At 43.3% G+C, this 14813-nt stretch overlaps 1 protein-coding gene across 2 annotated transcripts in view; it reads right to left on the bottom strand.

Moving 5' to 3' along the window:
* The window catches only part of LOC147611783 (uncharacterized), a 75743-nt gene extending 65337 nt beyond the window's left edge, over nt 1-10406 (bottom strand). The window contains exons 1-2 of one of the 2 annotated variants that reach the window (XM_086783609.1): nt 10258-10406; nt 9534-9629 (exon numbers count right to left, since the gene is read on the bottom strand). In XM_086783609.1, the coding sequence (XP_086639735.1) occupies nt 9534-9624 (91 nt within the window). In that variant the 5' untranslated portion in view covers nt 9625-9629; nt 10258-10406. Of the gene's footprint in view, nt 1-9533; nt 9639-10257 lie in introns of both variants that reach the window. The other variant, XM_086783610.1, reaches the window with a different exon arrangement.
* Between the last annotated feature and the right edge of the window lie 4407 nt (nt 10407-14813).

The following is a 14813-nucleotide window of genomic DNA, read 5'->3' as shown; positions in this document are numbered from 1 at the left end:
TCTATGCTTCCCTGCATTCCCATAAACAATGGTAAACTGACTCCGAAGCTCCTGCACATCTAGGGCATGCTGGGCAAGCACCAATTAACTGACCTCCACTCATTGGTGGCCAGACCACCATGAAGAGAAACCCAAATAAAGGAGGAAATCTGTGGCTTCCTATAAGAATGTCACAATCTCCGCCAAAAAACCCTCTGAATGTCAGTCGAAATGCCATAAGATTCCCAATGGGGTCTAAGCGTAGGGACACTCTGAATGTGTCCCAAGATAAGATGTCTGGCATTCCGCACCATATAACTGAAAAAAGGCATGCTTTTCAAGGGGTTAAAAGCATCCTTCCACACCCACTCACTGGGGTCCCAATGCAAGTGTCTGATAGGGCAGCCACCATACAACCAAAGGCTAACACTCTCTGTGATCATCCCTTGGGGGGGGGGGGGTTCAACAAAGACGTGTGTCCCTAACCTACCAACAACTCTGACTGGACGAATCTGGGGACCCTCAATAAGGTCCTGCATGTCACATCTCTCCAACTGCCATCCATCCTGTACAAAAAAAAAGACCAGTACATCATCCTCCCTAGGCAAGGGGAGACCCATAACCTGAAGAGGAACAAGAAAAAACCCCAAACCAAGAATAATGACAGTCTTCCAAGAAAGATCCAGTAATCCAGTGGTTGGGAATGGCTGCATCAATTTGTGCAATCCTCCGACTAGAGCCTCTCAAATGCTGCGTGAGATCCAATCTCTGTACCTCGGTGAGGCTTTGAAACCTCTTCCAAGCCAACACTGTAGGGCAAAGGGTCTCCCAGCCAGCCCAAAGAATATGCATAGCTGCCCCAAGAGGCCTACCATGCACATCTAAGATCAAGTCATTCCACAGAATGGGTTGTCGGTTAACTTTCTCCGCTGAACACGGGGGGGATGTGTACCAAAAAACTCCTCAGGCAGTCCAAGGCCCGTAGGAGGGACCTAACCAGGGGGGATGAAGGGGAGCGGTGAACTGCATCCGAAAAAATAAAGCGTGAGCTAAGAGTCCAATCACCTCCACGAACAGGGACACACTTCGTGATCTGCTACATGAGAAAGTCCTTCCACGGCTCAGTTGCCTGGAAGAAAGCCCCTAACAACCAGCTTACACAGCAAAGCCTTACATTGCACCTTAGGGTCAATGATATTCAATCCCCCTTCCTGCTTAGGCCTGATAATGGTTTCCCAAGCAACTCTAGCCCTGGTGTGTGCATTTCCATCAAGCCCTAACCAAAGAAAGTTCCGAATAAGGCGACGAAGCTGGCCAATGCAGCCCTTATGAAAAATCCAGCACGAAGCCATAAACCAAGTCATGGCTAGCAAAACTTGGTTAACCACCACTAGAGGCCAAGTCGAGCTTCCTCCTACTCCAGTGATGAAGTTTGCTTTTAATGCTTAAGAGCACTGGAGCAAACTCTTGTGCAGGGGAGATGTCAACGCCCACCTGACAACCAAGGTATCTAGCAGAGCACCCTCTCTCAATCCAAGTAAAACCAACATCTGTACCCCAATCTGCAAGAGGAGAATCACTTATCCAAAAACCAACTGACTTATGCCCTGGGTGGGAAGCCCTCCAAGGCCCTGAACATTCCATGAGACGATTCTCATGGAAGAGAAGAGGGTTTGACCCCCGATCTAAGAAGACGATGGGCAGCCTGAGGACGCCTCTCATAATGCTGGAGGACGGGAAAATCCACGGGGCAAAGTCCACTGACATGTCCTTGTCCGAGGCCCTGCACCGTGCCTGCATATGTACGAGAAACCTGTTCGCCCTGCGGAGCATCAAGGGCAATGGCATCATGCTGAAAATCCTGCAATACAAGATCCCCACTGTGCTGAACATCCTGCATATCGCCCCCTCCAAGTAGAGAGGAGTCCACAAAGTCATCCTGATCTGAGATATCATCTCTCTGCAAAGATGCATCAGTTGACACATCCCTCTGACCAGAAACATCATCTATCTGTACATGATCCGAGGAAGCCTTCCCATCAATCGCACCAGGGGGGCGGGCGTGAGAGACAGCTCGCCACACCTGGCAGACTGAAGGACGAGAAGGAACCAAGGGAGGTGGCGCCTGAGAGGCCCGCTTACGAGGCCTCCTGCGACCTCAAGCCCGAGGACAATCTCGAGCAAAGTGACCCTGTTGGTGACAAACCCGGCACTGATCGGGTTTACCTGCAATCTCCATACGTTGCTTCAAAGGGCCACAAGGACCCGAAAGCAAAACATAGTCCTCAAAGAGCTCAATGTCACGGGCAAGAACCATGACCCTGGGGACAGCCACCTGGGCAGAAGATGTCGGCAAGGCGTGAAGGGGGGGCACTTGAAGAACAAGCCCAAAGGCAGACCCAATGGCCTCTAATGAGTATTGCATTGAGAGAGAGATTATGTTGGTGATTGGAGAGTCTTATAGCTGCCATGGAAGCTGAAAATGGATATTTCAGCAGTATGAAGGCTATGGAGTCTTCATTGTCAATAAGGAAGCTGCCAAGAAGATTGTATCTAACTATGGGACTTACGGGTTTGGTCATAACATAGGCCAATATGCGCGAGGAAGACCTGGGAATCTGAGAGTAATCGGGAAACGGTTTCGGTCTTCCTCAACAGGGTCAAAATAGCTGGAGTAGGGAAGAAAGAATATCTTCCTCAGAAGCAACCGACATCTCGAAAGTGTAGAGCGAGGTCGGAGGGCAGAGCCGCCAGGACCCAATCCCGAGTCTAGAGACGGGACTGGTGAGATCCAAAGATTCTATAGCAATGAGGGTCGTTTTGGAGTCTTTTTCTATTTCGGCGTAGAGGACCGCGAGCTCGGCTTCGGAAAATACAATGGTTCTCTCGGCCGAGGGAGAATGATTAGCCATGATGCTAATCGAGGAAAAAGGCCGACTTGAACCCGGATGAGGAGCAATCCGAACCAAGGGGGAGGCGTTGAGGCGGAGGAAAGGAAAGGAGGGTGGAAAAGGGAAAAGCAAAAAGAAAGGGAAGCAAGGGGAAAGGCTGGAAAGGGCGAAGAGGGGCGGGGGACGGGCAGCACAACAGTGCTACACAGAGGGAAGAGAAGGGCGGGCAGGGCCAGGGGCGGACAGAGTGGAGGGAAAGGGGGAGGCGGAGGAGGATGGGGGGCGAAGCAGGAAGAGAGGCGGATGGGCGCAACGAAGGAGGAGGAAAACGATGGAGGAAGGAGGGGGCAGCGAAGGAGGAAGGAAGCGAAGGCAGAGGAACACAGGCGGAGGCGGAGGGGAGTGATTCAGGCAGCGAAGGAGGAAAGAGACGAAAGAGGAAAGAGGGGCGCAACGATGGAGGAAGGAAGCGAAGGCAGAGGAACAGAGGCGGAGGAAGGATCAGAGGCAAAAGGGAGCGAAACAGGGTTCGGGGAGCTCGCGGTTTCTGGAGCGCTCAATCACTAGTGACTATATGTCCATGCTCTAGTTGGGTCCTTTCAACTTGTCATCCTTATTCGTATAGGGGAGAGCCATATCCATTGCAACAAAGAACACAAATCTCAGCTCTCCAAGGAAACTCCTCTCAAGTGTTATCCAATGAAGCGAACCTCTCTCAAACCTGAGAGAGGAGGAGGCTGGACAGCAGCAAAACAGTCCAAAAAACCATCGGGAACCTCCTATCGGAAGGGTAGTTCAGCCCGACAGCCAGCCTCTTGCCAAAAACAAAGGAGAAAAGAAGATTTAGTAGACGCCTGTGTGTACTGTTGCACAGCAGCCAGCCAGCCCTCCAAAAGCCAAAGAGACTGCAGTCCACGCCTGTGCTTTCTGTAGTACAGCAGCCAACCAGCCTTCACTCTCCAAAAAGCAGACCGGGGCGTGGTATTCAGCAGCGCCTGTATGTGTTCCAGCGCAGCCCGCCAGCAGTCTCTTTTCCAAAAAGCAAGAGCAGCGCAGCCTGCCAGCAGTCCTCCCAAAAAAGCATGAGAGAGAGAGAAAGAGGCGTGCTAGCCCTTCTCCAAAAGTGTAGGCCCCCAAATTAGCCTAGGGGCCACCATGTATTAGAAAAGGTTTTATAAAGGCTATAAACCTTTGAACCCTTATTCCTCTTTGTCCCCTCCACACTTGGGGTTGTCCACACATGGGGTTGTCCACAAGGTTATAAACCTAAAAATTTATCTTGCTCTCCGACCACCATGCTCACACTTATGCTGCACAAATTCACAGGGTCATGACATACCCCCTCTTGAAAAATGGCAAGCGTCCTCGATTGCATTATGGTGATACAACAAGACATCCAAAGCGGAACCACGCTGGTAACGAAGGCTTCCCAATACAGTAAGATATCAACCATGTGATCCAACTAAAAGTGAAAAGTACAATATGGCAAGATCAGCGTCCCAATCTCTCTGTGCCATGTGTATGTAGCAGCATTCACTGCAAACCAATGGTGTAGTAATAGTCCAAGTTGTATACCACTATGAACCATACATAACCACAACATCCAATGTGACTAGTACACATATATCATAGAAGTCCCATAAGCAGATGTACTGTCAGCTGTCAGTACCTTCGGGTGAGACAAAAGCTACACCAAGCGACCTCTAGATGACATCTGAGCCTATCTGTATCAAGGGAGCGGAGGTGCTACCCCCCTCTTGAGCATCAGGCAATGCTCCAGACCTATGCTCTGTTGAACCTGAATGAGCCATAGCAAGAGTCGGCTCCAACTCAAAGGCATCGAAATAAAGCTGCAATACCTGAGGTGAATCTGCTAAGTCACCCTCCTCCATCCACTTCGCATCCATCGGTGAATAGTTCTTGAACTTCACAAGATAGCGACGGGAAACTTTACCTCGTACCTTTCTTTCCTTATGTACCAGTATCTGCTCGGGAATAAGAACCTCATCAAGTTCCTCAACTTCCGGCTAAGCTTCATCTGATACATCCTCAGGCACATCCCCATGGAAAGGTCTAAGTTCCCATGTTTGCAAACATACCACTATGCATACCGGGCTACATGCCCTCATACATGTTTTCTTACATTCTAGGCTACATGTCCCCATACATATTCCCTTGCATTCCGGGCTACATACCACCATACATGTTGCCTTGCATACCAGGCTGAAAATTAGCTCCAAAATTCCCTTGCATTCCCATGCCTCCCTGAGGGTAACCCCCAATTATAGATTGGAACACGGAACCACCGCCAAAGTAGCCTCGATGCATACATTGCTGCGAAATAGGTTGCTGTCCGAAAAAGGAACTCTGTGGGTTTGCACCATAAGTGTTCTGCATGTTAGAAAACTGTCCAAAAGCAGGATCCTGTGGGAAGGCACCACTATTGCCCTAAGGTAGGTTCCTAGAATGCACCTTCTTCTTCTTCTTCTTAGGCTCAGAAGGGGCCCTCATAAATTCAGCAAACTTCTCACTTTGCGTGAGCTGCATAAGCACATCCACTGCCCCTGCCAAACGGGCTTTGAACTGGGCATCGTCTTCCTCTTTACTTGGCATATCTTTTGGCTGCGTTACATCCTCATAATGTGCATCTTCTGCAGCCTGTTCTCCTGCAAGTACATCCTCAGATTCAGTCCTCTCAGGAGTGGTCTCCTGCTCTTCCTCATCATCATAATCGTAATCATCTTCAGAGTCTGACATCTTGCTGAAATTTTCAGCAATGACTTTCCTCGAGACAACCACGAGCTTACCCCCTTAAGAAAGTTGGTGATTGTCCCAGCAACGGAACCTTGAAACCGGCCTATTTTAGAAACCAAAGTGCAGTAGACTGGCAGTCACCCAAACCAATTGTAGTCCAGCAGATAAAACAAAAATATGGGAGCCAAAGTGCTCCAACACAAGAAGAAGAATGACTCCTGTTGGCCCCAAAGCTTGGCGCCCCTTTCGGTATTTCTTTATTCAAATTAAATGAAAAAGTTTAAACAAGTACAACATGGCCATTCATGGCTTTTACGTCTGCATGTCCAATCTGCCAATCCTCTGGACCTCTTAGCATAGAGGTTACACACAGCTTTGTGTCCCAAAAACACCACACTGTTATCTCCTCTAATCTGCTAAGACAGTGCATCCATGAGACCTTGAATATGCATCTAACTGAACCATGCACATAGCCACAAACTCAGCCATGAAAACAGTCCAAAAACTCTTCCAAATCAGTCCACAAACTTGCCCTGTTTCCACCCTCTGAACTGCCAAACCCTTCCTCTCACAAAGGGCCAGAGAAACGACTCCGAAACAGTCACGAGCCGGTGAAAAGAGAGACTCGGTGTGACACTTCCTGCAATCCCACCTACTCACAAAGAGAGAGAGAAACTTATAGTCCTTGTGTCCCTTTTCACAAGAGAGAGGAGGCGTGAGGAAAAGCTCCGTTCTGCCTGCCCTCTTGTCTTGCAGCTGAGAGAGAGAACACTTGTGGGTGAACCTGTTGTCCAGCCCTGTACTTCTGAGCCCAGCACTGCCTGTATGAACAGCAGTGCAGCCCGACAGCCAGCTTCTTGCCAAAAACAAAGGAGAAACAAAGATTCAGTAGACGCATGTGTGTATTGTTGCGCAGCAACCAGCCAGCCCTCCAAAAGCCAAAGAGACTGCAGTCTGCGCCTGTGCTTTCTATAGTACAGCAGCCAACCAGCCTTCACTCTCCAAAAAGTAGACCAGGGCGTGGTATTCAACAGCGCCTGTATGTGTTCCAGCGCAGCCCGCCAGCAGCCTCTTTTCCAAAAAGCAAGAGCAACGCAGCCCGCCAGCAGTCCTTCCAAAAAAGCATGAGAGAGAGAGAAAGAGGCATGCTAGCCCCACTCTCCAAAAGTGGGTTGTCCACACATGGGGTTGTCCACAAGGTTACAAACCTAATATATCTTGCTCTCCGACCACCATGCTCACACTTATGCTGCACAAATTCATAGGGTCATGACATAGGGACTCGTGGAGGACGAAGAAAAGTAGTGCCACTTGTCTGGCAACACCAGATGCAAGAAGCTCACCAATCAACTGATGCAAGAGCAGAAAATGTAGACAAAACTCCAACGCTTGCCTCTGTAGAGGAAAACGCAGCCAAGAAGACTGGCCGATAGCAAACAAAGGGATGGCTGGACCAGAAAACGCAACAAAGTAGTCAAACACAGCTGCTCTTAGAGACTGATCTGCAGCCAGGAGGAGTTATGGAAGAAAACGCAAGGCACTAGAAAGAGATGGCGGGCAGATTTGCAGAATGGTGGAGCAGCCTAAACCTATGCGAGTTGGAGAATGCACAGGCGGAAGCATAAACAGAACAACAATGAGAGAGCAAAGAAGATGGAGAGAGTTGGACAAGGTCACCTTTTATAATAGCAACAAGCTTTACAATGGTAATAGCTAGCAGATGTGTTGAACAATGTGCACGGGAATGGATTGATTACAAGTGATGATGGGAGACTCCTTATATAGTGCCTTTGGGAACTAGTTGGCAGCCCCTAGAACCATAGTTGTCATGGTACGAAAATACGATACCGTACGAAAATTTTTGGTACAATATGAAATTTTGGGATACCGTACGATAAAATACGGTTTTTTTTTAACACTTACAAACTATGGAGCTTCAAGCTTGAATGTAAGGGAAGGTTTGGGAGGGAGGAGTCTACAATGCTTGAGGAACCAAAACATGGAGATGTGTCTCTCCCAGTTGGATCTCCCAAGTGTCTCCAAAAAAGAACCTGCATGGGTAAATGCAATACCAAAGGTCTCCCAGTGCAGCGTTTATGACTAAGGGACCGTCCTTGAACAAATACGAGCAGTGCATCTAGGGTGATAGGTTTAGGGACTCCTCTCTAGATCAAAATGGCCATGTCCAAATCTTCTCCCTTGTACATAACTTGAGAATCTGAATGTCTAGCCTACCTATACCAGGGATCTCCAAGTGATGTAGCAAGATTCTCTCATCCTACCAATCAAGTGTACACTACCAGTCTACCTTGCCAAATTTTTTAGGTCTCTCAGCAACCCCATATAGAATACTGAGTGGACGCGAAAGTTGCGAAGTATTGCATGCATTTGGGATCTTCGTTAACCAAGATTTCTATATTTTTTTTAGCATTTGAAATTTTTTTCTCGAGGTGGGAGGGAGGGGGAATCTCGTACCGTACGATATCGTACGGCACCGTACCGTACGGTACGAATGGATTCGTACCAGTACGAGAAACAACTATGCCTAGAACTAGCCGACTTGTCCACAATCAACTAAACAAGAAGAAAATAGATAAAATACCATAAACAAGGTACAATCCCATAACACTGAGATGCACTAATTCTAACACCTATGGCATGCTACACCCCTAATCTCAAGCTTCCCAACCCTGTCCAAATTAGGACCTAATCTCCAAGATTAACGTTAGTACCAGGTACATAACAATATGCCACTTACATTGATTGTAAAACCTTACAAATAATAAAATGGGCCACCTACAAAACCCATAAAATACACATGCCAGGTCTCAAATGGATTCATGAATATTCACTTACGGAGTTCTAGGCGTCCTTGCCCCGTGGACATACATAGGCCAACAATGTCCACAACAGAAAACAATTTCACGTATGCATGTCATCCCAATTAAACATGGCAAGACATACATCGAGCTTTGAAGGCTGAGTCATTTGGCAAAAATGGAGAGGCTGACTTCTCTTGTTCAAGCTAGAGAAAGGAGTGAGAATGGGAAGCCGTCATTACTGGCTAGATTGCCTACTTGGATACATTATGTAGCTTTGTCGGTACCCATCTTAAGGGCCAGGCTTGTTATTGTGGTTTTTGAGTGGAGTTTCCATTCTGATGTGTGAAAAATGGTTCTCTTCCAAATATCTTTCTAGATGCTTGATTGACTACTTAATGGCTTTAGCACTATGACAATTTCTCCTCCCGCTTGTCACATGCACTCTTGCACTGTAGTGCATGGTGACAAGATGGTTCATCATCATTAGTGCAACATTGTGGAGTATTAGTACCCTTTAGGATGATATTTGTCGTATGTCGTGACCCCATTGTAATCCTCAGTCCAGGATATGTTAGGCACGAGCTACGTAGGTCATTCCTCAACCATAGTGAGTCAGTCAGACAGTCAGTCAAGTCCCTTAACCCACTTGAAGAGAATCATTCATGCATGTAAAGTCAGTAAAAACCTTAGGGTTTGCATTAGAACGCACTCTGCATATTGCATATCATTCATCCATTGCATATAGACCATTGTGTAAGCCTTGAAATAGCATCTTAGGATATTTATTAGCATTTATCTGGCATTTTTTTCATATTTTCTTGGAAATGATTATTTGAGCACATCAAAGCTAAAAACAGAGAATCTGTGCCTCCTCAAAGCATTGCATCCAACAAACTCTTATGTAATTTCCTTTTCAAGTATGGATTTCATGTTGATCATGTGGTATGTACAATAAGAAGCCTCAAAAACATAATCAATATCTCTGCATGTTGACCTTTTCCTTGCTCAAAGCTGCATAATGGACGGAAAATAAGAAGTACGATTTCAACAACAAAGCATTACGACACATTCACATCAAGAAACTCACCATTGAATGCAAATTTCGTTGGCCTGACTTCAACTTCCATATCAGAGGGGCCAGAATACCCACCTTCTGCAACTCTTCCAACCTCACCCATCTCACCTGCACAGCCTTCAAACAATAATGCTAAGATGCTTAAAAATATACACTGAAGTAACTCTCAAGAAAAACCAGTATGGCCTACAGATGACAAAGTCCTAAATTTAGCAAAAAACATCCCTGAACCATGCCCATGTTGTGAGGATGGCTAAAGGTGATCACTAACATCATACCAATGCGAGGTCTTGAGTTCAATACCCCGATACCTCTTTGAAAAAGACAATGGAAACTTTTTGTGGAGAAATCAAAACATAAATCCAGGTTTTCTACGCAGAAGACGGGAGATGGCATTAAAAGGGGAAAAACAAGTTTAATCAAATAGAGAATAGGTGAGAAAAGGGCGAAGGAAGTCGGGCTGCAACGTATTGGTCTTCATCATCAGGTGATCTAACTCATGATTAAGCAATATTTCTTGGCAAAGTTTAGTGCCTAATCCACCAATGTTTAAACCCTAATTTGGCAAAGCTTAACCTCAATTCCGCAGGAAAAGAAAGATTTCGTATTAGCAGACTAATTGATCTACCTTATAAAAAAGCAAGAAGCCCTAAACAAGCCGAAAACCCGAACACTAAACCTTCACCTCTTGCATTTAACGACAGCTAAGTATTATGATCTTTGACAGAGAGATTACCTTGTTAAGGTTAGGGTTGAGAAATCACTCCAACAAAGCACGTGCCTTCTTTCTCCTAATCAAGCTAAGCGATCTTCCTGAATGAATATATATACAGCCATCAACCATCAAAAATCATCTTTGAATCTAAATGATCCCCAAATAAGAGTACGTTTTTATTTTTTCTAATGTAAGAAAGCAATAATTTATACTTAAAGACTATATATAAATAATGTCCATAAAATTCATAAGGTGAAAGTGCTTGCCTCCTCTAGCATTCAATTTGCCAATCGCAAGCTAGTGAAGTGGTGAGGAAGGAGTTTGCGAGACCCTAGGTAATGGTTTCGAATCTTCCCCTGTGCAAGCAATGGCATCTAGTGTCTATGTGAGTAGCATAAACTAAGAAAGGAAGCATACCATGTATTATTTCATTGCACATAGTATAAATATACTTAGTAAAACATCAAATTATTTTTATTAACACATAAAAATATACATAGTGGTGAGGAAGGAGTTTGAGAGACCCTAGGTAATGGTTTCGAATCTCCCCCTGTGCAAGCAATGGCATCTAGTGTCTATGTGAGTAGCGTAAACTAAGAAAGGAAGCATACCATGTATTATTTCATTGCATTCAGTTCATAGTTTAAATATAATATATAATTGTTGTATATATTAATTACAATACAATAGCTTTCTAAATAGCAGACAATAATTATACTATTGTATCATATATACTTCAAAGTGATACAACAATAATACATTATAACATACTTAGTAAAACATCAAATTGTTTTTATTAACACATAAAAATGCATTTATTTTGTTTAATTCAAACAACCTCCTCTTGATTATGCGTGAAAGGATAATCTACTTCAAATCCCATAAGAAAGGGTGTGTGGATGGATCTTTGTACGTGGAATGCAAATGTCCTTATACCATCCCAGTCGGCAAAAGAAATGAGCATATGCTTGGCTAAGTGCGAATTAGAATTATATCAGCTCAAACATTCTCGTTCCCTATTATAGATACGAGGCAGGGGATAAGTGGGGGCTAATTTAGAATATCATATAAGTGGCGGGTGTATGTCTCCCATGTGAGGAGATTCATGATGGCTGTGGATGAATTCTTTTCATCAAGAATGTGCCAAGCGTTCGAGTGATTTACACTAAAAAAAGAGCTGATATGTGTTAATAGAAAATAAGGTTATGGATGGAAGGATTATGAGTCTAGAGCCACGTAGTGCAAGAAAGGGTGTGTGGACAGATCTCTGTACATGGAATGCAAAGGGTGTTATAATGCTCCTTGCATCATAAGCTTGAGGACTTGTAAGACTAGAACCTTGATTCTCCACCCAACCATATCCCAAATAGTTCCTTACCTCATGGTTATATAGCAAAGATGGTGCATGACCTTCCAACTTCAACCTCTTGACCTTTCATTAGCTAGACATTGCCTTTTCCTTGTCCAATGTCTCTTCATCTACCCCTATGTCCCTTGGGCTTCCATTGTGTACCATCTACTTTCCTTTTTACTTTAACTTTAATGCCTATTAACCATTGCTTAGGTATTTCCTATTTGAAATCCCCTAAACCTTATTTATATGCAACCTTTTACATATGAATAATCTTTCCTAGTCTTACCTTTTAGTGTTACCTATCAGTCTCATAACATTTGAAATCCCCTAAACCTTATTTATATGCAACCTTTTACATATGAATAATCTTTCCTAGTCTTACCTTTTAGTGTTACCTCTATCAGTCTCATAACATTTCCTCCCCCTTGAAAGAAAAGTTTTCATCCTCAAAAACAAAACTGGGTAACTTCTTTTTGAGTATGCCAACCTTCTCTTAAAGTTTGATCTCACTCAATCTTTTAAGTATTGTTAAATATCTCAAAACCTTCAAGCACAATACTTTGGAAAAAGATTAGATTCACATTTTCTCCCTTTTAAAAGATTAGATTCACATTTTCTCCCTTTTAAAAGAAACAGAGTTCTCCTGAACTCTTTGATTCACCTTATTGCCATCTCAGAAGATAACCTTCTCTTTTTTAAGGTCTCATACTTCACTTCTTTTCAAGAGAGTACCTTTACTCTCTTATACTAGAGCATGCTTAAAGTTATAATAGAAATCTTGTTTAAAGATTTCTAACTTTTCCTTTTAAATCAAACTTAAACAAGTCTTTAACTTGGAATAAGTTCTATTTTATAAGTATTTCAGTTAGAGAAACACTTCCTTCAGTAGAGGAACATTACTTCCTCGTTCATGTGCCCTTAAACTCCCTTTTTACGAGAGAGTATCTTTTTCTTTTAAGAACACCTACTGTCCATATAAGTGTCATTACACCATACAAATCTGACACAGTGTTGTTGAACTTTATGTTATTCTCAGAACAATGAGGTTGGCTTTAACATCTTCTTCTAAGATGAATACTTTATTCTAGTTGATGCTAAACATGAGGACAAACCAATATGATTATGTCCACCAACTTTGCATATGTCCTTGATCAAAGGCTTGTATGCAGTTAATAACTTTTCATTGCTCTTTTTTACTTCTCAAGTGTCATGATCACTCATAAGCTTTACTTGGTTACCATCAAACTTTTCCTGGTACACACTTGTATACACTTAACTAGAATCAATCTTACGGATGACCTCCTTTCCATGAGACACAGTTTCCAATTAAGATTGTTCTATTACCTTTTAGTACCTTACGTACTAGTTGACCGACCTTACAGTCCATAAGCAATGAAGAGCAAAGTAACCATTTACTCCCTTGGCCAATTCCTTTTACTTCTCAACCGTCGACTCAATCAAGAAATTCTTTTGGATGAGACAACCTCAACCTTTCTCAGTCAACTCCTTTTGATTACTCATACGTTGGCATAGCACACATCACTAGGTGTCCCATTCAACCTAGTTGCTCCCAAGTACCTTGAGTAACCGGTTATTAACACTAGACCCTACCTTTTAAAAGTTTGGGCATTCTTGAATTTGGATCTAGGCAATAACTTCTCTTTTGTTACACTTAAATAAGTGAAACAATGTCCACATAGACATTTCTTTAGACCTTTTTCAAGCAACTTATTTGCTTGATAACTTTTTCAAGCAGCTTATTTGCTTGATAACTTTTATGCATATATAGAAACAATTATAAGGTTCCTTGTACCATGTCTACCATTATGGAATATACGAGCATAACCACTCATAATTGTGCCTCTCTTTTAATATGGTCAACTTTTCTTTTCACAAATGAGTACGCCTCATTACTTTCTTTTGCAAGTACATAGTACTCATACCTTTACTTTCTTTTGCAAGTGCATAGTACTCATACCTTTACGATGTGGCTGAAGCAAACATCACTTTATTATGTCACCACCATGAGAATTTATAGTCTTTCCTCTTTTCCAAGGATTTAGACTTATAGATAGACATGCCACTTTTGCTAAGCATTAACTATCTTTACTGTCCCAAATCAACATTGATAACATGTTTTTGTTCATGACCCAAAGTGGTACTTTTCGATCCGTCATACCTTTAAATGAATCTAAAAAGGTTATGTTTGAGGCACCATGACCATCCATTACAGTTAAACTTTGTAAATGAAATTACCTAATAATAAACACAGCATGCTAGAAATGATTATTAAACTTTGTATCTCTGTCACTAAACTATATCGGCAACAAGTAAGCCATATAATGGATAGATATTTTCAATGAATAGCCTTGCTAACTGAGGCGTAGTCACTGTCATTTTTATCAGAATAAACCGACACATTTTAGTCAACCTATCCATGACCACCCAAACCGAATCGTGGCCTCTCTTCATTTTAGGTAATCCAACTATAAAGTCCATTGAGATACTCTCCCACTTACCATTTGGGATCTTTAGTGGACTTAGTAAGCCACCTATCTTTAGGTATTCTGCTTTATTGACTTGGCACTTTTGGCATTTTAAGACATAGTCCTAGACGTCCTTACTTAAGCTAGACCAATAAAATTGTCTCTTAACTAGTGCATATGTCTTCCGTATTCCAGGATGACTAGCACTCGAACTATCATAACATTCATATAAAATATGACGCCTAATGTCAGAGTCTAAAGGTATACATACTCTACCTTTGTAAAGTAAGTAGCCATTATCGATGGAAAAAATCTTCTAATGATTTCTTTCATCACTTGTAAGTGACATGTCTCCTTGAGACATCTCTCGAGACTTACCGCTAGTGGAAGTGTCTATCTCGTTAATGGGGCTATCTTTATTTATAGTCAAGGGATCCCTCTTATCCATGACACTCCACACGTAGGCATAATCCGGATTATCAACGCACTTCCCTTCCCCTTAAGTGATTCCAAAAGATCACTCTTAATTTGAGTAAAACTCAACTCGTTAACCATGGGCATGCGACTCAATGAATCAGCTACCACATTGTGACACCCCTTTCTATATCTCAGTTGAAAGTCGAACTCCTGGAGCAACTCTATCCATCAAGCTTTGCGTCCTTTCAACTCTTTCTTCATGATCAAAGACTATCTTAAATTTGGCACCATATAAATAATGCCTCCATTTCTTTAAGGGA

This window comes from Cibotium barometz, chromosome 46 (genome assembly GCF_041138505.1).
Source record: "Cibotium barometz isolate CiBa-2024 chromosome 46, ASM4113850v1, whole genome shotgun sequence".
NCBI lineage: Eukaryota > Viridiplantae > Streptophyta > Polypodiopsida > Cyatheales > Cibotiaceae > Cibotium > Cibotium barometz.
This window is presented reverse-complemented; position numbering and strand designations above follow the sequence as displayed.